The sequence below is a fragment of the Andrena cerasifolii genome, chromosome 5, assembly GCF_050908995.1.
Source record: "Andrena cerasifolii isolate SP2316 chromosome 5, iyAndCera1_principal, whole genome shotgun sequence".
Taxonomy (NCBI): domain Eukaryota; kingdom Metazoa; phylum Arthropoda; class Insecta; order Hymenoptera; family Andrenidae; genus Andrena; species Andrena cerasifolii.
In genome coordinates, this window is record NC_135122.1 from 4,803,192 (window position 1) to 4,826,988 (window position 23,797).

Genomic DNA, 23,797 nt, shown 5'->3' on the forward strand with positions numbered 1-23,797 from the left:
ACGCGGCCTCGGTTATTCGAAAGACTTCTCTTCTAGTCCGCTAAGCGCGAATTTCGAAAGATAATTCACGAGCGAGTACAGTTTTATCTTGATCGTAATTGCGGCCGAGGATCACTCGCGATTCTGTTTTGGAAAGTGATTTGCTGCTTCGAATACAGTTGGGTGGCAAGATACACCTGTTTTCATGATATATTCAGATATAGAAGAGAATTAGGAGTGCTCCATGAAATTGTTAGGTATGTCAGTTTTAGAAAAACGTAAAAAAAAAATTATTGTTCTAACGCGACGCGAAACAGTGCTCCGTCCTTGCCTCGCAAGATGGCAACCGAGCACCGTTACTCATCCTTGGCGATTTTGAGACGACACAGCTGATCGCGAATCGATGCTACAACCGCCCGTCGTAGCGACAAGTGCGGGGTTGCCACGCGTGTTGGTTTTAATAGGCGAAGCTCGGTAGAAGTAAATTTTGTGGCAGAGCGCGCGGAGTGTGCCCGGTATTATTGTAGACTCCAATCACCGGCGATGTCGGTTGAAAAAATATTTTTTTCCGCGCCTTTTTACGTCCACGTAAACAGCCGGATACGCGTGGCAAAATGGAGAGCTACGTATGCGCGCGAGATAAGTTTGCAAAACTACACCCACGACGGACGGTGAAAGTACGAATGACTGGTGACTGCATACTTATGTAGTTACGTTTCTTTACACTGTTCTGTTACGTGATAATTATAGACGAACACACGCCGCACGGAGATGCAATGCACATTAACTGTTCTATTCGGAAGATGCAATATTTCCGTCTGTCAAGTGAATAGAAAGTTGCGTTAACGAAATCAATTTGTTTGCTTCTGCAACGCTGGATAAAAAGTCACACTAATATTAAAACGTTCATTTGACAGATATTTTGTATCGTATTCCGCTGTCGTTACAGTCCGGCATTAAAAAGGAATTATATTTAGTGTTCCACCGATTATTGCAAATTCACTAATTTTGCTTGTTTGCAAGTTTTCTCGTGGTTCAAAGTTGGGAGCATTGCACGCGAAAATAGAAGAGTTATATTCTAGTTATGGGACGACAAAATATGCGAATGAGTGTGTAATGTGAATTACGCAGTACAACACACTGTAATTATGCACAGCGGGCGTTAAATTAACATCGGGGTGTGACGATGTTAACTATCCAAGCAGCTTACGTGACTCCATAAAATAAGTCATTGTTAACAGTGCTGTCTTCGAATAATCACGTTTGTGCCACTGGTCAATGGAAGGAGTAATAAACATTAGTCAGTAGTAGTAACACTAACAGCAATGCGATTGGTGATACCTTTATATTTGTCCGTAACTTTGGGCTATACACAAGACGTGGGCCACTCTTATGTAAGCATATTATATCATTGGTACCATTAGCAATAATATAGGTCTCCCATTCATATACAACACACACTTGTATTTTAAGCTTTTCGTATAAAGAATTCTTCCATCCATCATTCGCAAAATCTTATGTCCACGCTGCATGTATTCTAATTCTATTAATTATATTTCACGATTGTATTAGAATTTACCGTGTTCAATATTACAAGTGAAATGAAAACGATAAAATAACAAACCGAAGCGGAGCTTCCCGAAATATTTGACACAACTTCGTTAACAAAATTCACAAGCGCTTTTTGCATATCACTCTACTTATTTTGCTCAGTAGGCGGAGCTATGTTAGCACGTAACGTACCATACGGAAGTTTCCAATTTTTGTACAAGCGAGTGCTCGTTTATCGGGCATAATTCCAAAGTGTGGTAATGCTGAACCAGCGCAAACGATAAAATAAGCTGAGAATACATTGGAACGTACTTGTCCTAAGTAAGGTCAGTTTTATACCACTCCCCCCTCTTAATACCAGTAGAAAGTATATTTTTAAAAATACTTTCGTACCTACGGACGTGTATCTAATCTGGAGATAATACCTTCCGCGGGATTCACTTACAATGATCGAGAACTTAACGCTATCCCTGCTTGAAAAATATGTCCCGACACAGCGGGCCTTGGGTTGCTCGTATTGCAGGCAAAACGGCCTCGGCGTCGCAGCCTTTTCGCGTCAAAGGTAACGGTAGAACGGGAAAATAGATAATTCCAGGAATTATATCTGTCGTTATTGTTTCTTTGCGCGCTAAAGACGCCTGAAATTCACTATTCAGTGCGATTAACACGAGACGCTAATCCCGTGATCGATAGACGAAATTGTCCGCCGGGTACGCGGGTCGCCTCTATGATGAATCGTTCGCCACGCGACGTAGCTGTTACGCCGACGCTCTCACACCGTCGACGTTCGTCCAATACCGAGGTGAAAAGTGACACTAGTCACCAGCCTCTTGAAGCGAGTGGTGACGCCCCGCGTCGGGTCAGCCTCTCGACTTCGCGCCACCAACTTCAGTAGTTATGTTTACGCTGCGTTCGCGATCCAGTGCCTATCCTTTCGCGTGTCGCGATGTCGCGGTGACTGTGCCAGGCCTAGAGCAGCGTGGTGGTGCGTTCCAAAAAGAGAGGCCGTTAAACAACAAATGACTTTTCGCGTACAATTCGAGAACCGCGGGGAACGGCAGCTTACCAACGAATGCGTTCCGGCTATCCGGGCTGTCGGTACTTATTTAATTAATCGCCGCTCACTCCGACGAATTTCCATCGCGCAACGGCACCATCGCCTGCCGATCTGTCACTTGGCTAAATACCGATGAATGACTGTAATCGGTGAATTGCCTTATCGTGCGTGATACGACAAGCCTGTGCTCCTCGACGAAGCCCCGAACCACGGCAGCACGGACAGCTAGCTTAACCCCACATTTTTCAAGCGGCGTGATAAATGCAGGTGGCAGGTCGCTCGACCTGAAGTTCAACAGTTGTCCCTTTCTGTGCTAGAAAATTAAGTGGATTTTACCGGCCGAGGAAGATGGAAGTTCGCGTCGAATATTCGCGGCTGCGCCAGCACAATTAACCACGCATCATTGGGAGGTAGATTCAGTGTGCCGGGGAAGATTATTGTGAAAGAGAGAAAGGAACATCTGGTAACAGTAAAGGTGCTAAAGAGCTGGTTACCGCAAGAAAATACTTTTGCGCCGGACGTTCTCGAACATGCACTCCTACACGCATTACAGCATTTACTATACTCAGAAAATCCTCGAGAAACAGTGCCGGCTTGTGCGCGGTTAATCGGGACGATTGCTAAACCGATCGGTAAAGAAAGACTGCCTGGCTGGGAACCTTTAATTTTTGTAATTCTAACGCCGAAGTGTGTCGATTGCGAGCGTCGATCGTCGAATTAAGCTCTTCTGGGGCTTAAATGATGACTATGGGAGTTATTGTATATATATCAAGTAGGTATTTTTCTTGAGTAACGTTTACCGCCCGCGCACCGCTTCCCGTTGATATCGGCCGTCGTAAATAGTCCGCGAAAGTTCATCATCGCATTTTCCATGCTTTACGCGACGTGTTCGTAAACCTATTCATTTTTTCACCCGGCGGCCGCTCGACTCGAGCCAATAGAAGCGAATCGTTAAAAATACCGTGTGTGGGTAATTTCCACGTTCTAATCGCCTCGTGTTTATTGACCCTGACTTTCGACCAGAAGTCCAGAAAAACTCTAAATGGCGTCCGAGATTTGTTGTTGACTTTCGTTACGAAACAATACGCGCAGCCTTTGGAATTCGTCCATGTAGTTACAAGCGTGATTCAGAATGTGCAGAGCCTACGTCACGTGCTCGATATGCCATCGACCTACATGTACTCTGGATTAATTCTATAACCAGCATCGAATCTACCGAACTCGGGCAGTGCTCGATTTAAGCGCTGCTAGGCATCGTTTAGGGGCACGTTGCTTGGATATAAATCGCGTACGTTATTAATTCATCTACACGGCGAAAAAGGAAACTGAACGTTCTGTAGGTTTATCACTGAAATCAAAAGCGCTGAGTCACGACAACTCCACGGCTCACCGTGCGCGTTTGCTTACGTACACTCCTTTTTTTTTTATTTCCGCGCCGCCGGCTTCATTAACCATTATTTTAATTCATTATGCGCGCAGATTTAGGTGTATTAACTGAGCACCGAACAAAAAGGACACGCGATCACGAAGTCAGGTACTTTGTAACGATACTGTATTGCAACAATGTGATCGACAGTGAAGTATTACACTGCAATACCGATAGTCGTGCAAAAACTCCGCTCGCTCAGTAGTTGCTTCAAATCGCCACTATCTCCCGAAGTGAAATAACAAATACTTCTTTATCACCACGATTAATCATTTCGGCGCGTTTACAGAGAAAATCGTGCCGCGAAGCTCGGTAATCGTAAAATAGATTTGCCGAAGTTGAGGCTTGAAATACAGCGTTGCCACTATGCTGAGAAGTGAGAAACTGCAAGAAAGCGCTGTATTTTCTTTCTTAAAATTAGTTGATAAGAACGAACGGAACCCGAGAGCAGTCACGTACGGTTCTTGCGGTAGCTGAATATGCTGAATGATTCTAAGAAACGCGGTATCAGTGCAACAGTGCATCTTCCACTTCAAAAGTAACGTTCCTACGTTAATTCTTATTCGTGCCGTGTGTTTCTTAGCATTTATATTTGCCACGCAATAAAATGTTTTTCAACAAAATTACTATAGTCAGTATGTATGCTTGAGTAATAAAAATTTTAATTAATCCGATGTTCGTTTCCAATCCCTTCTTAAATTGGCAAGACCTAATGCAGCTTGTGTTTTTCTAATGGCATTTCTGCTTTTCTAATAGTTGAATAATTGTCGATGAGTTTGTAGAGGCGTTGGTCACTTCCTCGGCTGAATTGTATGTGTGTAACGGTATGATGGTATTTATACGCTCAACAATATTTCCCTACTGTATTTACGTAACTTGGCACAATGCACTGTTTTTATCTTGACTAATCGGTGGATTTTAAATGCAACCGCAATTAATAGACATGGATAATCAACGGTACGTCGATCTATGGGACCGACGAACCTTGAGCTGTCATGCGTCTTTCAGTGTACGTCATAACAATTATTTTTATCCTATTCTCTAATAAAAGCAGTATATGTGCCGTATTTTCTAGCCAATCCCTTTTAATTTTATAAACATTTCGGTTGCTTCATCTTCGTCACCAATTTGCCAGCATACTGTTTCGTTAATGTAAAAAGTAATTGAAAAATACAAGCCTAGGGGCCATCCTTAAATTACGTAAGGCTTTTTGAGGGGGGGGGGGTCGTGAATTTCTTAGGTTTCCTTACAGGGGGGGGGGAGTCAGGTAGCGTCTTACGTAATATTGTTTAACCTAATTTTAAATAAATACAAATTCTATCATTAATGTTCCAGAAAAGTAGTTTTAGTTTAAGTTTCCCGAAACCGAGTTAAATTATATAAACCATTAAAAGAATTTTAATAACTGAAAAAATTAAGTATAAAAAATATTACGTAAGGAAGGGGTTGGAATATCAGATCTTACGAATTCGTATACTGGGGGAAGGAGGGTGTAAGAATTCGTCAAAATTACCCTTACGTAATTTAAGGACGGCCCCCTACGAGAAACAACAAATTAACTGTAACGGCTTGATGACATTTAATTATAATCATTTTATAATATGCTAATGTACGTGCATAAAGGTTAATCAAAATCTTACGCTTACTGTATGTAACCTGATCAATAATAAATTATCATATTGAAAACTTGAATCAATGCCTTATTGTTCTACGCGCTGGAATATTGTTTGTTCAACAGAAACGATACTCCACGAGAAAAGATACTTTCACTGGATTTTCTGAGTAAAATTCTACCACCGCTGTTGACACTCAAGACTAAACGAGTATTTATGCAAAACCGGTTAATGAAAATATTATGCTACGGGGAAGTCCTTTCGGCGAAAGTCAGAAATTACTCTTTCCTCCTTGTGAATGCTATGATACTAAACTCAAGTTTGGGATATTCTGTATTCAAACACATGGATTCTTTATTACAAGGGAACACGGCGAACCCGGACAATTACAGTATGATTCAAAACAAGAACAACGGTGTCTTTCATTTGGGCCCTATCGCCATTTAAGGGGGTGAAAACTAACCTCAAAGTCAAATTGGCACTTCCACTTTTTCGCGTATAACTCTCAAACTACAATAGACAGAAAAAAATGTTTCAAACAAAAGTTTAATGGCGCAATAAGCGCTACAAACTTCCGCTAACAAAATTTTGAAAAGAGTTAAAAAAAATTATATAACTGATGAAAAAAACTCTTTTCAAAATTTTGTTAACGGAAGTTTGTAGCGCTTATTGCGCCATTAAACTTTTATTTGAAACATTTTTTTCTGTCTGTTGTACTTTGAAAGTTATACAGGAAAAAGTGGAAGTGCCAATTTGACTTTGAGGTTAGTTTTCACCCGCTTAAAGGGCGATAGGGCCCAAATGGGGCCTAAGTTGCGTTCCAATCGGTGAGTCCGGGTTCGCCGTGTTCCCTTGTTAGTCATCCGTATGTGCCTAACCCGGATAAAATATTTGTAAATAAAATAATGTTACAAAAAATATTTCACTTGTAATTTGAATGGTAACAAATATGGCATTCTCCCTTTGATACAATTCAAATTACAGATGAAATATTTCTGTATCATCACAGCTGAAGAAGATACATATTTAGGTAGCCCCTTTTAGATGGAACGCAGTGTATAGAAATCATGTTCTGCGTTTCTACACGGGCGCTCCATTAATTAGAAAATTAAGAAACATTAATGAAAATATTTGTCGCTCGATGCTCGAAAACTTCAATAATCACTGTTAAAAATATTCGTATTTGTAATTTCTCGACTGTAATAATAACAACAATAATAATAATATCGAAGGACTTAAATGAAATTTACAGGCATATACACTATGCGCATGCTGGATAATGGTAACAACAACGCTTCCGGTCCAACGGGAGCAGCGGCCTTGTCTGGAGTTCAGACAGCTGGTGGTACGACCTCTTCGGCAACAGGCGTTACGACACTTCCGGGTGTAACAGACGAAAGAATGGATGCATCCAGCGATAGCGCGGTCAGCAGCATGGGCAGTGAACGAGTACCATCCCTTTCGGATGGCGAATGGATGGAAACTGGATCTAATTCCAGCCACACACAAGCCGATTCTCATTATTCTATGGATTATGCTAGGTGATTAAATTGTTTCATAACGTGGATGTCACACGTAATAATACAATATAATTTGGCGATCCATTTAGAACGAATCTAGTCAGCTAATAAGCAGGAAACTTATATTTTGCTTCCCCGCAATAAACAAAAAAATGACACATACCTAAAGTGACCAAACGTCCCGCATTTCAGCCCTTTGTCCCGCATTGAAAAGTGCCCCGCAAAGTGTCCCGGAAGTTATTGTTTCCTCTACTTTTTTTGCTGCGAAAAAAGAAATATTTTTAATTTCCTTTCAATGTATCACTTTATACGCACAAGTATGTATTTTTAAATATATTGTAAATGCTTTAATAAACTACGGAAAAGATCTCCTCACGGATCTGTTAACCCTTTTCTTTTTGCTTGCTTGTCCCGCATTAGAATAGAAAATATCTGGTCACTTTGCACATACCTGACAATTTCCAACTCTGGAACTCTGGTTACGAGTCATTTGATAAGAGCCCCTCTTAAATACAAGCTTCCTTCTGTCTTTGTAGTAACGAATGATTGCAAATGATTACTGGATTTTTTCGGAATATGCTATTTTGCTAATGAGTGCAGTGATACTTATCATGTTATATTTTTCTTTCAGCAAATATCGCATGTCGTACGACTGCAACTATTCCGTTTCCGGAAGGAACGCTGGCTCCCCGAGATGTCAAACGGAGCGCACCATGCCCCCGGTCGCACAGAAGAAGCATCAAATGTTTGCAAAGCGATATTTTCAAGAGCAAGGAACAGGTTAATATGTTAAACATCGAGCCACCTACGGCAGAGAGATTTTTACAAATAAAACACAATACACGGTTAATGTCTGTTTGTTTGTTACAGGCTCACCTTTGGGGGCTACCACACATCCAACCACTCCTATGAAATACGATTACGATTCGCACACAGTTGGTGCCGGAGCACCGGGGAATGCCTATTCGGGGCCAATCGAGGGTGCAGCTGGGCCACAGCCTGAAATGAAATTCAGCTGCAGCGTAGATTTCAATCGTCATCAGTCAGGTAAACCTTAACATGTCATCTTAATGTTCTACATAGGAAGTAATTCTTGATTTGCTACAATGGAATATTCTGCTTTGTTACTTTCAGGACGTTCTGCCATAGAACACGTTCACCATAACCATACCTATCATCTACCTGCGGAAAGTTCCGGATCTCTTCAACGCCCAATTTCTCGCGATAAGAAATGTAAACGTCACGGTTTCAAACCGATGTATTATTTGATCTATATCCCACTTTAATCCCATGATATTTATTCCCCAATTTATTTCTAAGATCTATTTTGAATTCATCGCTGTTCTTCTTTTTAGTGCGCAAAAGCGAAAGTGACGAGCATCTGACTAGAGACGAAAAGCGAGCCAGGGCGTTGAGCGTACCCATTCCAGTGAGCGATATTATTAATCTTCCTATGGACGAATTTAACGAGCGTCTTAGTAAATACGATCTCAGTGAAGCTCAATTATCTTTGATACGCGACATCAGAAGACGAGGCAAGAATAAAGTTGCCGCCCAAAATTGTCGTAAGCGTAAACTAGATCAAATTATTAGCCTTGCGGACGAAGTGAAAGAGATGAGGGACCGTAAGATGAGACTAATTCGTGAACACGAGTTCATGCTTCTTGAGAGGCAGCGTGTGAAAGACAAATTTAGTCAGCTTTATCGTCACGTGTTTCAAGTAAGTGTATATTATTGCTTATAGTTTGCTGTGCTAACATTCCCTCGAGTGTATAGTCACCACAAAATTAACTGGCTGGCTTGGATCATTTTTCTGACTACGAATGACTTCACAAACGACTCCCTCTATCATAGCCTCGCTACCAGAGGCGGATTTGGAGATTTGGCGCCCCTAGGCTAACAAGTGTCTGCCGCCCCTTCCGCGAAATATCGTCAAGTATTTTAATTTAAAAGAGTTGAGATAATTTTAAAATTAATTCACACTGACTATCTGTCTTCGACTTTGCTTAAAAATCCATAGATGCTAATATTTATTTCTGATTAAAATTAGTAATTTCACTGAATTTATCTTAGACGTCCGCATGACTCCAGACGTAGATTGCAAACACTGTTGTGTTCGCAGCAAAATGCGACCAAATGACGATGAGCGATGCAATTAAAAGGCTTATATGATTTTAAGAAAAGTATTTTTATTATATAGTATCCGTATCAGACTTCATTTTTTTCTTCCACGTGCTTCCTATCGATTAAAAGTATAACATTTTTTTTAGATGTTAACTCTATTTTATTTATTATTATGCTATTTCCACTTTCATCCTTACGTATCCCCGTTTTAGACGCACTTCCTGTCTGTGACCTTAAAAAAACGTATTAAGGTGACATAAATATATAACCTTATAAGGAATTAACTGTAAAGAGCATTTACAGTCGGAGACAAAGATGTATATAAATAATTAATGTACATAATGTAAATAAAATGTTACACTCCACGACAGATTTTTGCAACCGAGCTTATTGATACTTGCAAATAAACATTAAGCGAAAAAAGACAGAAATGGAGGAGCAGAACATGTAAATGATACAGTGAGGTTTAACCCTTATCGACCTTGACCAGCCAGTTACTTTTGCTCCCAAACAAAACATTCGTCTTGTAGGAAACACTTTTCCCGTCTGTTTAGCACATAAGTAATTTGACGAATGTAATGAAATTATTTTCGAAGAAAATCAATTGTACCATTTGATTTGCAGTCTTTGCGGGACCCAGATGGCAATCAATATCATCCATATGAGTATAGCCTTCAACAGTCCGCCGATGGAAATGTGTTATTAGTGCCAAGGAATCAGACGAATCCTCATCATCAGCGTCCCACAACAATGGAACCGAAGAGCAAACCTAACCCAGAACATAAGGAATGAAATTGTCACGGAACTGCGTTGCAAATTCTGTTTCCCTGCACACTGAGCTCATTTAAAGCGTTACAAAGGCGAACACGGTGCTGAAAAACAAAGATCACCTACGATTATGAAATACAATCATATAAAGTCGATTCATGTTGGAAGGAGATGATTGTTTAACATTCGATATATCTTATATCATATTTGAATAAACAACGAAAATTTTCAGAACTGTTACAGAAACTCACATTGAGTTATGTCCTTTACGACTGGAAAATAATCACCGAACGTAGAAACACTGATTGTACATACAGTAATATTAGGTGGTTAAATAAACTATAAAAATAGAAAACATAGACAACACTCTTAAGATTTGTGTTGCATTTAAACACAGAAGTTTTTATTTATCATTTCAGTTAATGATACAATCGCGCATGTTTTTTTTTTCGAAGAAAAATAAAACTAAACGTCGTGTAACGGACGTTTAAAAGTATCACTCCCTTTATATTAAAATTCAATGTAATAAGATTGCGAAGCGTCTGGCGAAAATAATTTTTTTTTTTAGTTTTCAGCATACATGAATTATGCTTGTTAATTTTCAAAATTCATATATGTGCATGTATGTCTTTTTACGTAGAGTGATTACATAATGTGAATAATGATTACATTATATAATAATTAAACACGTTTCTCTTTCTAGGGAAAAGGAAGTTTAACACATTTCAATGTAATTAATAATTTCATTCATGAATATTATACGAATGACTTGATTGATGGGCGCGTAACTGATTTTCACGTTATGCACCGACGATCGTGTTGACATGTGGTTGTTGAGTAATTTCAATCTGCCGAATGAAATTATTTCGAAATTAATATAAATTTGTTCAGCTATATGTGTAGTCACATAGTTCGGTAAAAACGAAGGCAGCGCTGTTGTACGTCATGTATAATTCAATTGAAGTGAGATAAATGATGATTAGGCAATGCCAGTCAAATAAGCATCTTTTTGGTACTACTTTTAATATTTACGCAATTGTGAAATGTTTATAATTTGGTGGCAAAAAATGTAAGAATGTGTAATGTAACATTAAATCTGCATTTAAAATGGAACTAAAATAAAAGAAACATTTAAAACGATAAAAGGCAAATGTCCGAGATAACTTATTGGATACAACGTATTGTTTCGCGTTTCGTACGGATAAATTCCTCTGAAGAATGTTAAACTGCAGTCCATTTAAACAAAACGTTAACGATAAATTGTAATATATACAATGGTGAAGATATGTAGTGAATAATACGAGTATGTGGATACATTTACTGTGACGTGTTGTACTGCGGCAATATTGATAATAGTATTGATCGAAATATGAACAAACATAATAAATACACATATTTTTATAAACTAAGAGACGAGTAAAGTTCAGGTATTTCACATTTGCCTTTTTATGTATATATTAATGTAGTTAGTATAATTTTCTATAAATATGATATAAATAAATATATAAATGAAATATATGTATTTATATATATATCCGTGTATATATATATGAATGCATATACGCAGAGTAATAATGAAATATATGTTATAATGTTAAAAGCAAATGAAATGAAAAAGCTGTTTATGCCGACAATTTATAATAGTCAACCCTTTATTAATATTTACATACACAATTGTATTTATACTATTGGGTGTAGGCTGTCTTTACATACTGTACTTAGCAAGTGGAGATCATATTGTTAAAGACTACTATAAAAAGAATAATTTATAATAACTTCGTTCGTGTATTGTACAAACGAACCACATTTATACGAATCTTCAATTTCATCTGATCACATTTTAAGATCTCCCATGTCATTAAATTTCTATATTGTATAAACAAAGCTGAATAAACCTTTGGGGAAAGTACTGTCGTGTACTTCGACATGGTATGTCTGCGATACTTATTTATCCTCGTACTATTTTGTGAAAATTAAAAGTTATAGTTCACAATAAATCGTTTTGTTTCAATTATTATGAATGACGAACAACCACGCGATGTCTTATGTTTTTGCACGTATTATAAACACATTTGTGTAAAAGAAGTTATATCCCAGAGGGTACACTGATACAGCGCACAGCATCTCGTAGAGGTCTTAACGAAATCTGTCTAAGAATCTAAGATTCTAAGACTAAGGCATTGAGGATATCTTACGAGAGAAAGCTACGATTGGGACGAGCGTATTTTTTAAAGAAGTATTTTTCGAAACAAAATTCATTTTATTCGTTTACAATCGGGCAATGCTTATTTTCGAAGCGTTCGTCGGGAAACATTGTCCTGCCAGATGTCGAATAGGGGGCAATCGACATCGTGCCGTTTGTTCAGGGATTTCGATTTTTTTCGCTCCAACTTAATCCGTATATTGCTCTGTTGGCGGGTGGTACATTTGGTATCCATTTGTACCCGCGTGTACCGTTCTCCACCGCCGAGTCGCGGGACAATACCGTCATAAACCGTGACCCTGACGAGACGCTCTGTCCGATCATCCCGGCTAGTTTTTGGGACCAGCTGGTTGTAATTTTCCTCCACCTAGTCAAGACGGTTAGGATATCGCCTCAAGCTTCCCACAAAAAAGTCTGTTTATACTGTTTGTCACCGTCGGGGGTTGTCCACTCATTATTATAAAAATAATAATACTAGTAACTGATGGTTGTTTTCGTTTAAAAATGTATAAATTTACTAAAGAAGAATAAAGTTCCAAAGTAATCGTTTGAAAAACAAATAATTGTAGAGGTTCAGTAGGAAAAGAATTTTACGATAAAGTGTGAACAAATATTGCATGTTCAGATTTTTATTCGGTACAATCCGAAATTTGATCACTCCGAATATTCGAATACTTAGATTATTCGAATATTCGTTACAGCTCTACCCCGAAGGCCCCTCCGGGGCTCCATCTCCAAAAAAATTATGATTAGGTATAGGTATCCAAACACTATTTTTTTTTCGTATTAGGTACTATATACTTGGCCCATTTTAAGAAAACTACCTCTTTATTTTCCGAAAACGGGCCCCTCAGAACGTTTGCCACCTGGGCCTCGTTTCTTAAATCCGCTACTGGATAAGAATGATGACGGTCACATACGTTATTCATTACCACAAAATTCTTTCCAAGTTTATTCAATTCGTAATTAAAATTCGTAATTTCTTGCAAAAAAAGAGGAATAGAATATGAAACATAAATAATATCTTGTGTTTAATTCGATCAGTCTCTGAATTCGAATACGTTTTTAAATTAACAAGAATATTTCGTTTTCTGAATCCTATTTTCATAACGGAGAGTAAAAGAATTTACTGTAATATATACTCTTTCAGGATCCTTTTAATAAGTACATTAAATTACATCGATTGCACGCCTGCCTGATGTAGTTGCTAAGAAACTTACTGTTTATTTATCGATGGCGGCTGACCAGTGGTTAAACCTTATTCAAAGTGCTAAGAAAACGGCAATTATTCAAGATGGTGAGATAATCAATAAACCATTGATATTTGATTAACGATACTTTGTTCATTGTGTCATTTGTATCATTCTATTCGGAAAATATTCATAAATTCAATGCTGAGAAATATATACTTTTAACCTACAAGAAGTTTGATCAATACATTTCTATCACCCGAAATTTCTGCTTTATAATTATTTTGCGTGGACTAATATGTTTGTATCTTTTCAAAATTGGGTTATACAATTATAAAAAATTATTAAATGTGAAATTCAATCATATAACACATGAACCTTTGATACTGCCCACTACTGCGCTAAAAATTTATGCCATTTAAAACCTGAAATTGACTTTGAAGTCTGTAATGCCCCTCACTAATAAAAAAATTATTTTTGGCACATTCTGCTCCCCTTGATACTGTATAACTATTCTTCGTATCTCTAAAGATAGTAGCCATGCAAAGTTATTTTCGCACGCTGTATATATATATCTTAATGACAAGATTTTAACGATTTCTGCGTAGGTAAAAGAAAAATCCATTTTTTAATGGAAGATGGGAGAGAAATGGTGGAAGAATATCATTTAGAAACTAACGTATTGGTAAGAAGAGCGTGGAAAGAAAAAGGTAAGCTCGGTCAAGATGTAGATTGGAATGTAGAAATTGGGGACCCTCAGCCCAGACAAAACAATATCGAGATTTATGGAATTGAGGAGAGTTCCACCGCTGTAAGTGAAGTGTCTTTTATAACTCACATAAATTGTTTACAGATAGATAATATAGTTCACGATAAACATGCTTGAAACTAATTGTATTTATTATATACACCTCTAGCCATTTATTACTAGAAGGATCACGAAGACATCCCTCGAATGGCGCATAAGAAATTTGCCATATCCGCAGGATGTATTTTCAGTAACTGCAGAAGACGACGGAACGATAACTGTTCGTACGAGTAATAAAAAATATTTCAAGAGGATAAGCGTCCCGGATTTAGAACGCGTTGGGTTAAAACCAGAACAGAGCAGAATATCTTTCACCCATCAGTATAACACATTAATTATTACGGTACGAGAAACATTTCCTTCGCTCTTACTATCTCTGCATAAATGATATGTTTATTTATCTTTCATAGTATAAAAAACCACCGGCGCTCTTGGAACTAGAGAAAAAAGTGTTAAATGAGATCTTGCAGCTGAAAGCAAGAAAAGATGGCGACATCCAGTGTCCGACGAGCTAAGAAAATCTTTACTCTTCCAAAACTTTTGTTCCTCGCTTTGCCTGTATTTATGTTTACAAATGTACAGTATGTATGCATATAAGAGAAGGAAGGGTCAGGAAATTCGATACAATGAAACGAGCATTAGCAGTTTGTAAAAATATTCGTATATATTTGCCGTGCGCAGTTGAACATTCTGCTGAAAAACATTAAAATACATTTCTCATTAACCTATATCTGTTTTGTGCACACCGGGACAATTAAGTTTAAAGTAAGTATTTTGCTTTAGTTCGAGGAATACAACGACTGGTAATAGAAGTAAGAGGGTAATTAAATTCGCGCGCAGCGGTGTTGCGCGCGAAAATCGAGAGATCGATCGATCGATTGTTCCGCGACGTGACTAAACATCGACTGCGTTCCCTACTGCGTATGTGTACTGTGGTATTGGTGTTACATTTTGATGTTATGCCTTTAATTTCGCATAGAAATACGTGAACGAGCGATTAATATGATGAAGTCCATACCTGATAGGTAAGCATTAATTATTTCTCACTTTGCGTAATACCATTAAGTATGTTGGGAGCATTTATGGGTCTCAATCACAGGTCACATTGTGAAGAGGTTATGTTGTGCTGGTTTTCCTTAATGTTTTCGATGTTACCTTACTAAGCTAAAGTCACAGAAACGATTTATTTAATCGTTTATCTGAAAGATAGTGTAGAAATAAGATTCAGTGCACTTTGTGACTAATCATACATTTCTAATGTTTCGAAACATATCTCGTGACGTGGTTCGTTAGGTGGCTGACTTATCGGTTGAGAGAAATATATATGTACCTTTTCTCACTGTCAAAGTGTTTAGTAGAGGGTGCTAATTTGTTTGAATGCGGTAGTAACATATGTTAAGTGTAAATTAAATATTTAGAAATGCAGTTACAGATTTCCATAATTATTCGCAAAAAAGTTATTTTGTTAAGGATATTTAATAATATCCTTACAAATTTGAAAGAAATTATTGTTCAATGTTTATAATCGTTTCAAATTTGATTGTTTGTCGTTATCATTAAAAACGAATTCAGTATATTATTATTTTTTTTTACCATTACCAGTCGCGTCTACCTCTCCGTTTAAACAACATACGTATTCATATAGATACACATTTGTGTTGTCTTATTTTTCATTGCGAACATTATTTTTATGTTGTACTATAGGTGGCTGGAATACAAACCTTTTGGCAAGGCGATTAGTGGTACAAAAATTCTGCCGTTCAAAGTTCCACTGAAGGAGGTAAGTTTTAATTATAGATAAATAAATAATTTAGGTTCGATATTAGAAATGTGCTTCATGGATTTTTTGGGTTTTCGTGTATCCTTTATACATCATTGTTTTCTCATTTTTAACTCGTATAGAACGCTATTAAAATTACAAAATCTAAGGAATGTATTAACGCGTCACGATTCATAAATTCTGATATAAATCTTTGTAAACATTTCTCCCCTATTATTTGTCATGCTCATTTAGGGTAATTTGTTAGATTCAGATTTACGTTCGCAATATCTTTTTGTATAACTTAGCAATGGCACATCAAAAGAGAAGTAATTATAATAGAAGTAAAATTAGAATGGGAGTATTTGATATGTAATCACGTGTGTGTGTGTGACATAAAACTGCATAAAGACGCAAGCAGCAGTATTGAAATAGGCAACTAATTTTTCGCTAAATTGTTTCATTATTTCATTCAGAATTAGCAGGTTTTCTATCTCCAATTTTGGAGTACGTACTGTCACAGTATAAAACGAAGGTTTTAGCTTCACAGTTTAGCTTCACAATAGTTTGTTTGGATATTATTTTGAAATCATCCTGTCTCAATTTCATTGAAGTGAGAAATATGTATCGAAAATCTAAGAAGGTCCTTTGGTCACAATAAAATTCTAGTTAGCGTGGAACGAAAATTAATAAGCTGCGTGGCAAAATTCATTGTCAGTCTTCTACGAATTACACAAACCATTTTTTCTCAGAGGGTCTCTATGAGAAGCAACTTTAATTTTTTACATCACTTAAGGGGGTATAGGACTATTGAAATCTTGAAAAATCGATTTTTTATTATTATTATTAATTCTGAAAGTGTCACGCTTTGTGAACATTTACAACAATGTTTCGTGAAGAAATTTGAATAATTACGGAAATTATAGCGCTGAACGTAATTGAGTGCATCGTCGAGTAACGGCCTTGCAGAGCGGTATTGGCGTAGGGACTACACTTTGAAGCCGTTTATCTCGAAACTACATTTTCAAACACGGTGTACATCATAACTTTTGAACGAATGAATATTTTCAATTAAAATTTCAACCGAAGCTGTAGAATTCCATTCTCTATCGTGTGGAATTTCCGCATCAACATTGAATGTTTGTAAAACATTTTATAACTGATTAAAAACGATTTTTTCCTATAAAAATGTGGGGAAAAAATTGATTCGTGTGTAATTTACAATTTTTGTTTAAATTCGCCCAGCAAAATTTCACACGATAACTATTAGTGTAGAAATTACTCACCCCAAAGCATTTCGCTTTGGGATGATTGGTTCACCTGGGACTATTTACACCAATTACAGCTGTGCGTTACGGGGGAACATCTTTAGCTTCAAATACCTTGAATAATTTTCAACATTCTGACAATTTTTTTATTTTACATTACTTGTAAAAGCGTACATAAAAAACTGTGAAAAATTCACGTATGGTGATTATTTGGTATCTATGCAATCCAACCGGCAAGAAACCGTCGATTTCATTCCTTCAATAGTCCTACACCCCCTTAATAGTCGGGTTGTATTGTACATCACGCAACTTAATTGAAGAGTCCTTACAGAGAACACTGTAAGTGCCAAAATTAAAAAAAATATCCTAAAATCCACGTGCAAGTGGTAATTAAAATTAAACCAAAAATCAAATTCTTTAATACAGTAATATTAAAGAATTTGATTTTTGGCACCTACAGTGTTTTCTACAAGGCCCCTTCAATTCTTGCATGATGACTTTCAAGTAACGCCAGGTCATTCAAAAATTTCTGCATTATAATAACGTTAGTTTGCTATTTATACGCTAAAATCGTACACCCCCTATGGAAAGTTCGCACAACAGTTTTAGCACTGCAACGCGTTTAAAATGCAAGCTCGAGCAATGTTTTTAATTTGCAAATTGCGAGTTTCGTGGATCATTGCTGTCGAATGTACGGTTCTATCTTTGGATACTGTTCTCCTTTTTCTACTTGTCCCCGTAGTAAATCAACGATCCTCTTCGCGGGGGTCGCGGTGACTTCGAATCCGAGATAAGATCGCTTCGAATTCCAGAAATAGTGGATACAGTGCTGGTATCCATACGTGTCTGCTGTGCCGTCTCGTACGGGTTAGGTATGCGCGCTCGCCTTTGCGGGATACGTGGCACGGCACGGGCCACCGTGAAATCGATGCGAGACAGTGGTATAGAATCCATTTTTTCGTACCTCACGATCAAGCCCTTCAAACTTTGATCATCAGAAACTTTCTCTTCTGACAATGAGTCACGAGAGTATCACTATCTGTACTCTTTGCACAGCAGCGCAATTTATTGCACTTATACTAGCATTCGCAACAGTTGCTATTACATAACTCTTCGTTTCTGCTAACTTCGCAATTATAAAATCCATGACTGCTTTGGGCTCTATTTTCGTTACAGCAAAATTATTTGTTTCCCGCATGTTTACAAGAGTAATTATGTTTAGTACTTGTTGATTATTTGACATGCAGGAAAGTTATTGTTTAGTTTGAGTAAATGCGGGTCACAAAGGTGTTTACGTAAATATTTACTGACTAAAAATGGATTCCAGTGGCTATACCACTGTGTGGATAGAAAGGCGGGAGATCCGCTTGTCCATCGCTGGTTTTGTTAACGGTAAGGTGGGAAAGGCACCTCTGTGCGAGATCTCGTATCGGGCCAAGCCAAATTGCTGTATTGTTGCATGGCCTGACTCGACATGGGCATAAACAAGCTTCGTGCGTGCACACACTTTCGTCCGATACACACGGCAGTGATTTTTAGATCGTGAATCAGTAGCGGATTCAGAGGGGTAGCGCGGGGGTCGCGCGCCCCTCCCTCAAGGGAAACATACTTATTTTAAATTGCAAAATACTTATTTTAACTTAGCAATATGAGGGAAAATATGATAAATTGATACCAAAAAAAATACTTTCATTTAGCAGGAAAACATTATGGTCCCCATTAAAAGTCCCTGGTTTATTTCTCAGACCTACGCCCTCCCCCTCCTCAAGAAATTTTTGGATTCGCCCCTGTGCCTCCCCTCCCGAAAATCCCAAATCCGCCCCTGTCGTGAATACCGTGGTCGATTGTTTGCCTAGCCTAGTAGCTGAGCAAAGGCTGATGCTGGCTGCCGCTGCGTGATGTATCGCGATCCTGCTGTGATCCAGGAGTATTCACTTACGTCATTTAATTTGACGGATATGCATACGAATTCAATGACATCTCTCTTAACTGTTTTCTTTTTTCTCTTCCACTACTTTTTTTTTGTTTTTGGTATTGTTATGGGTTTTTGGCTTGAGTGTTATTTCTTCTATGCGATTCAGTGCCGGGTCATCAGATACTGTAGCTAAACAGGAACCGGAATTTTACACTATTTCATTTTTACTTCTCGAGATTGTCGTTCGTAATGAAAATTAAAATAGTTTTATAGTTTACATTAGATATTTCTGAAGGTATTACCGACGGATTGGCGAGGTTTCCCCGATGCAAACGAATTAAACTAACAGGGGAAGATCCCGAACCCGAAAATTCCAAAAATTTTGAAACTTTGGGAATTTGTAGGGGATTTCTTCCTGATTACGACGCAATTTTTGTTTGCTGCCCAAATTCACTCGAAGGGGGTGAAATTAACCTCTGAAAATTCGGTTGTTTTCCGATTTTGTGGTATAACTCGCGAGCTGTGAGAGATAGAAAAGAAGTTTTAAGATTAAAGTTACTTTTTTTAATATTAGATCTATCATTTGGGGAAAAAATTATTTTATATTTCATGAGTTGTAACACAAAGTCGGAAAATAACCGGAATTTCAGGGGTCAATTACACCCCCTTAGAGTGAATTTGGGCAGCAAACAAAAATTGCGTTGTAATCAAGAGGAAATTCCCTACATATTCACAATGTTTCGGAATTTTTTGAATTTTCGGATTCGGGATGTTCCCTTGTAAGTAGTTTCAGTATTGCAGTTTAGTCAACGGATTTTCGTAACAGTTACTAATAACCCAAAGCTAATTAACTAGTTAAAACTGCTTTACACTACGGCAGGCTGTGTAAAAATAAAGCAAATCGGAATTGTAACGGTGCTAGTATATTATATTTTTCGTGAAAGTTTTCTAAAAAAAAATGTGTTCATTTAGCTCCGAATCGGATACTTTTCGCTTATCCATTTAACGATCGACTTGTTGTCAGTATTGAATATGTTGATTGCGATGATGTACATGTATTCCTAATTGACGGTACACCGGTTTTAAACTTCGCAGAACATAAATCATTTTTATATCTCCAGTTTTTCGTCGAGGCATCATTAAAATACGAAACGATGACCGCCGCTAATTGAACACATGGTCGTGTAATACCCGAAATACTTGTACCAGTCAAATTTATTTCATAAGGAAAGGGTATAATTCGAAGTATGAAATATTTTCGTATTTTATAACGCTATATGGTATTTCTTAAACGCTCCGTTGCTGAATATGTTTTTTATGTCCGGCGGTAGGTACGTTAATTTAATTTCAAAGAGGTTTTTCGCAGAGACCGTGGTGATTTTTCATATCCACTGTCCCATCAGTTATTTTATTACAATACTGTAAATTAGGGTGATGCTTATTTCATCTCAAAAAAATTATCTGTGCTTTTCCACGGGGCACTGTGTCAATGTGTTCACCCTTGTGAGTAAATAATCATCAAAAACATCTTTGTGAATACCCAGTGTTAGTAGAAGTTTCAGGACGCAGATCCTTTTAATTTCGTTTCAGATTCGTCAAAAAATATTGTTCAAAATTTTCCATCCAATTTCTTGTAATCTTCTTTTCTAAGTATAAGAACAAACATGAAACTTAATAATACACTCTGAAGCAAAAGTGAGTCACAGACATACGTATCGTTCATTGTCAGAGAATTTGAAATAAACAGCATTTGCAATAAAATTAACAGTATAAAAGAAGTGGTCAGCTCTTATAGTTCTTTAAATAACGATGATTCGCGTGCAGTTAAATATCAACATTTCCATAATTGGATCCTTACAGACAACGGTTCTTGTTATGGCTCATAAAAGTAGTGGGATACTTGCAATTAAGAAAGTTGATTCAACAACACATATATAAGTTAAAGTTTTCTAAACATCGTATTTACCATGTAATTTCAGTAGCAAAAATATACAGGCAAAATTTGTCGAAAATCTAACAAAGTACAGAGGGATACGAAAGTATTTCAACAGCAGTATATTCATAAAAGAAATTAGTACGTCTTGCACAACTGAGTAAACATTTGTATAAAACACTAGGGTTTGTATAGGAATTCTAAGTTAAGATAAAGTATGGAATAATTAATAAATTAAATTTGGAATAATTAATAAATTCCCCAAAGAATGTCGTGTTTGGAGCCACTTTGGTAATAAAAAACTCACTAAAATCTGAGAAAGGCTTTCTTAACGATTAAAATAAGAAATATAAACGTTTCGTTTCTCAGTAGTGGATGATTCATCTTAGTGCTTGTCTTTAAGTTCACTTTCACTATCTGTCTACTTAGTCAGTGGCAAGCAACCGTCTGTCAGCAGTCCATTGAAACATTCTTGAATAGGTTTTGCATGGTGATATATATTCATCGACGGCTGTCATTCTGGTAGACAGTGTTTTGACTGGCGGTGTCGGTCCGTGTCGTGTAACGAACAAGTAGCCACCAGCTAGCCACCGCGCGTCGCCAAAATTAAGATACGATTCAATTCTTTTGAGAAAACTTTAGTAGACGTCTCCTCAAATGGGCCCGCATTTTTTAAAAAGTCGAACTTAATCCGGGAGAAACTATACCTAATTTCATATATTTGCACTTAATAAATTCTACTAGGTACAAATTAAATGTTGTTCAAATATGTTAGAACTGTTTGAAAAAATACAAAGTGCACAAAATGTGATATGTGGTACAGATTGAATACTTCTCGTTGTTTTTATTTTCTGGTTTCAATTTAAAATACTAAATAAAGTAAAATTTGTTCTTCAATAAATTTGCAACGTTCTTTTACAATTGAAGCTATCAGTGCAATAGTGGTGTAAATCCAAAACATTTCTTTTGAGATTACGGCTAATGAAATTATTGACCTCTTAAAGTAGTTACTTTAATTTCTATTTTTAGGTACATAGGTATGATTTTTTAAAAATATAATTGCTGAGGTGTATATTGTTAGTATATAAAATAATGACCAATGCTGCATAGGCCAGTATTGCGCGATGTAAATCAACAAAATGCTCAGTGCAAAAACACGTTTTTGTGCTGCGATTTTGTGGACGTTGTTGGAAGCTTGCTCAGTAGGGTCCAGCGGAAAATTTAAATTTGAATTTTCAGTTGGCCTGGGTGCGGGATAGTTGTCTTTTGATTAACCAAACACAACTGTAAAAAAATTAGAAAAATATTAATGTCTGTAGGTTCCTTTTTCTCCTAAAAATGATTATATAATCATACTATGTAGGCAAAAATTTAAATTTGTATTTCAAGTTGGCCTGGGTGCGGGGTAATTCTCTTTAAATTAACCAAACACAACTGTAAAAATTTGTTGGAAAATATTTATGTCTGCAGGTTCCTTTTTCTCCTAAATAATGATATAATCATTTAATAATTTTTAGGAGAAAAAGGAACCTGCAGACATGAATATTTTTCCAATTTTGTTTACAATTATGTTTGGTTACTCAAAAGACAACTATCCCGCACCCAGGCCAACTGAAAATTCAAATTTAAATTTTCCACTCCGCCCTATTTCTCAGTCCACTATAGAATTAAAACTTTGCTGTATAAGAATTGGTTTAGTTGAAATGTCAATCCATCCAAAATTGTGGGTGAGGCCACTGTTGCGCTGTTAGCCTGAATTACTCCACACAGAGTAGATGTCCTAATTCTTTGGAACGTCAGTGTAGGTCCCACATTCACTAGTAGTACCTATCATTGACTGGAACCGTTCGAATAGTTTCGTGAGCCACCGTATGCGGGTCGGAGGATTTCTCAGAAAGAATGTTCGTATTAATCGTCTATAGTCTATAGATTTCCATGTGAAAATCGGCACTAGCAATTCCGTGCACCGCTGGAGGGCGGGCCAGCGCCGCTATTCCCGTTTGTCTCGAGTCATTTAATTTCCGCCTAACTCCCAGCGAACCGGTTTTTCTCGTCTACCGTCGGTCCCCCGGTACACGCCGGACAGTTGCAAATAAGTTCGGGACCTTTTTCGGGTGGATTGGCCGCCGCTATGCATATACCGCGTATGCATACGCAAAATAGGAGGGTGCCCGGCTAATTGATTCCGGCGTCGCGGGCATTACATAAAACAAGTCGAAGTGAGGGCCACGAATTGGACTCGGGTTGATTGGGCCTGTTGCGTCGGCCGCGGGGGGGCCGCTCGTTAATAGGGCCCTCAACTGCTCATGCCCGTGCCCCTACCCGTGCCCGAGACACCATGCCCGTGACCGTGCCGTGCCCGTGCCAGCACCCGGTCCCCGCGCATCCCCGCGCCGTCGAAACGCGCAACGGACCGCTTTTTCATCTTCTTCTATAAGAACGTGTAACAAATATCGGCTCACACGAAACGTGATACCGTCTTCGCCGACACGCCGTACACTTTCTACCTTTCCACCTCCCTTCCCTTACCATTTCGTTCTTCTTCTCTTTTTTTTTCTTTTCATTGGGATAGCGGCGGTCGCGATGAATTTAAGACAGTACTTGCTAGTCACATATACATTGTAAAAAATGCGCTTTTAAAGTCGATTTTAATTTTGGATTGAATTTCATGCGCGTGTAATTT

At 37.7% G+C, this 23,797-nt stretch overlaps 3 protein-coding genes across 7 annotated transcripts in view; all 3 read left to right on the forward strand.

Moving 5' to 3' along the window:
- Positions 1-11,970, forward strand: part of Cnc (NFE2 like bZIP transcription factor cap-n-collar) — a 168,931-nt gene extending 156,961 nt beyond the window's left edge. For all 5 annotated transcript variants that reach the window (XM_076813023.1, XM_076813022.1, XM_076813024.1 and 2 more), the window contains exons 8-13: positions 6,879-7,167; positions 7,778-7,926; positions 8,017-8,193; positions 8,281-8,379; positions 8,502-8,866; positions 9,895-11,970. In XM_076813023.1, the coding sequence (XP_076669138.1) occupies positions 6,879-7,167; positions 7,778-7,926; positions 8,017-8,193; positions 8,281-8,379; positions 8,502-8,866; positions 9,895-10,062 (1,247 nt within the window). In that variant the 3' untranslated portion in view covers positions 10,063-11,970. The remainder of the gene's footprint in view (positions 1-6,878; positions 7,168-7,777; positions 7,927-8,016; positions 8,194-8,280; positions 8,380-8,501; positions 8,867-9,894) is intronic.
- Positions 11,971-13,376: 1,406 nt separating this feature from the next.
- LOC143369304 (protein DPCD) lies at positions 13,377-14,963 on the forward strand. Its single transcript, XM_076813089.1, has 4 exons — positions 13,377-13,538; positions 14,040-14,242; positions 14,349-14,582; positions 14,650-14,963. Exons 1-4 carry the CDS (start codon positions 13,475-13,477, stop codon positions 14,752-14,754), a joined length of 606 nt encoding a protein of 201 aa, XP_076669204.1. The 5' UTR covers positions 13,377-13,474; the 3' UTR covers positions 14,755-14,963.
- A 114-nt stretch (positions 14,964-15,077) lies between these two features.
- LOC143369294 (uncharacterized) overlaps positions 15,078-23,797 on the forward strand; it is a 65,750-nt gene continuing 57,030 nt past the window's right edge. Inside the window, exons 1-2 of the mRNA XM_076813061.1 lie at positions 15,078-15,264; positions 15,944-16,019. Of these exons, the coding sequence (XP_076669176.1) occupies positions 15,242-15,264; positions 15,944-16,019 (99 nt within the window). The 5' untranslated portion in view covers positions 15,078-15,241. The remainder of the gene's footprint in view (positions 15,265-15,943; positions 16,020-23,797) is intronic.

What these genes read in the sequence shown, in the direction of transcription:
- LOC143369304 (XM_076813089.1), top strand. Translation starts at nt 13,475, where the DNA reads ATGGCGGCTGACCAGTGGTTAAACCTTATTCAAAGTGCTAAGAAAACG. An exon ending in AACGGCAATTATTCAAGATG is followed by an intron (nt 13,539 to 14,039) that starts GTGAGATAATCA and finishes ATTTCTGCGTAG; the next exon opens with GTAAAAGAAAAATCCATTTT. An exon ending in ATAACACATTAATTATTACG is followed by an intron (nt 14,583 to 14,649) that starts GTACGAGAAACA and finishes TATCTTTCATAG; the next exon opens with TATAAAAAACCACCGGCGCT.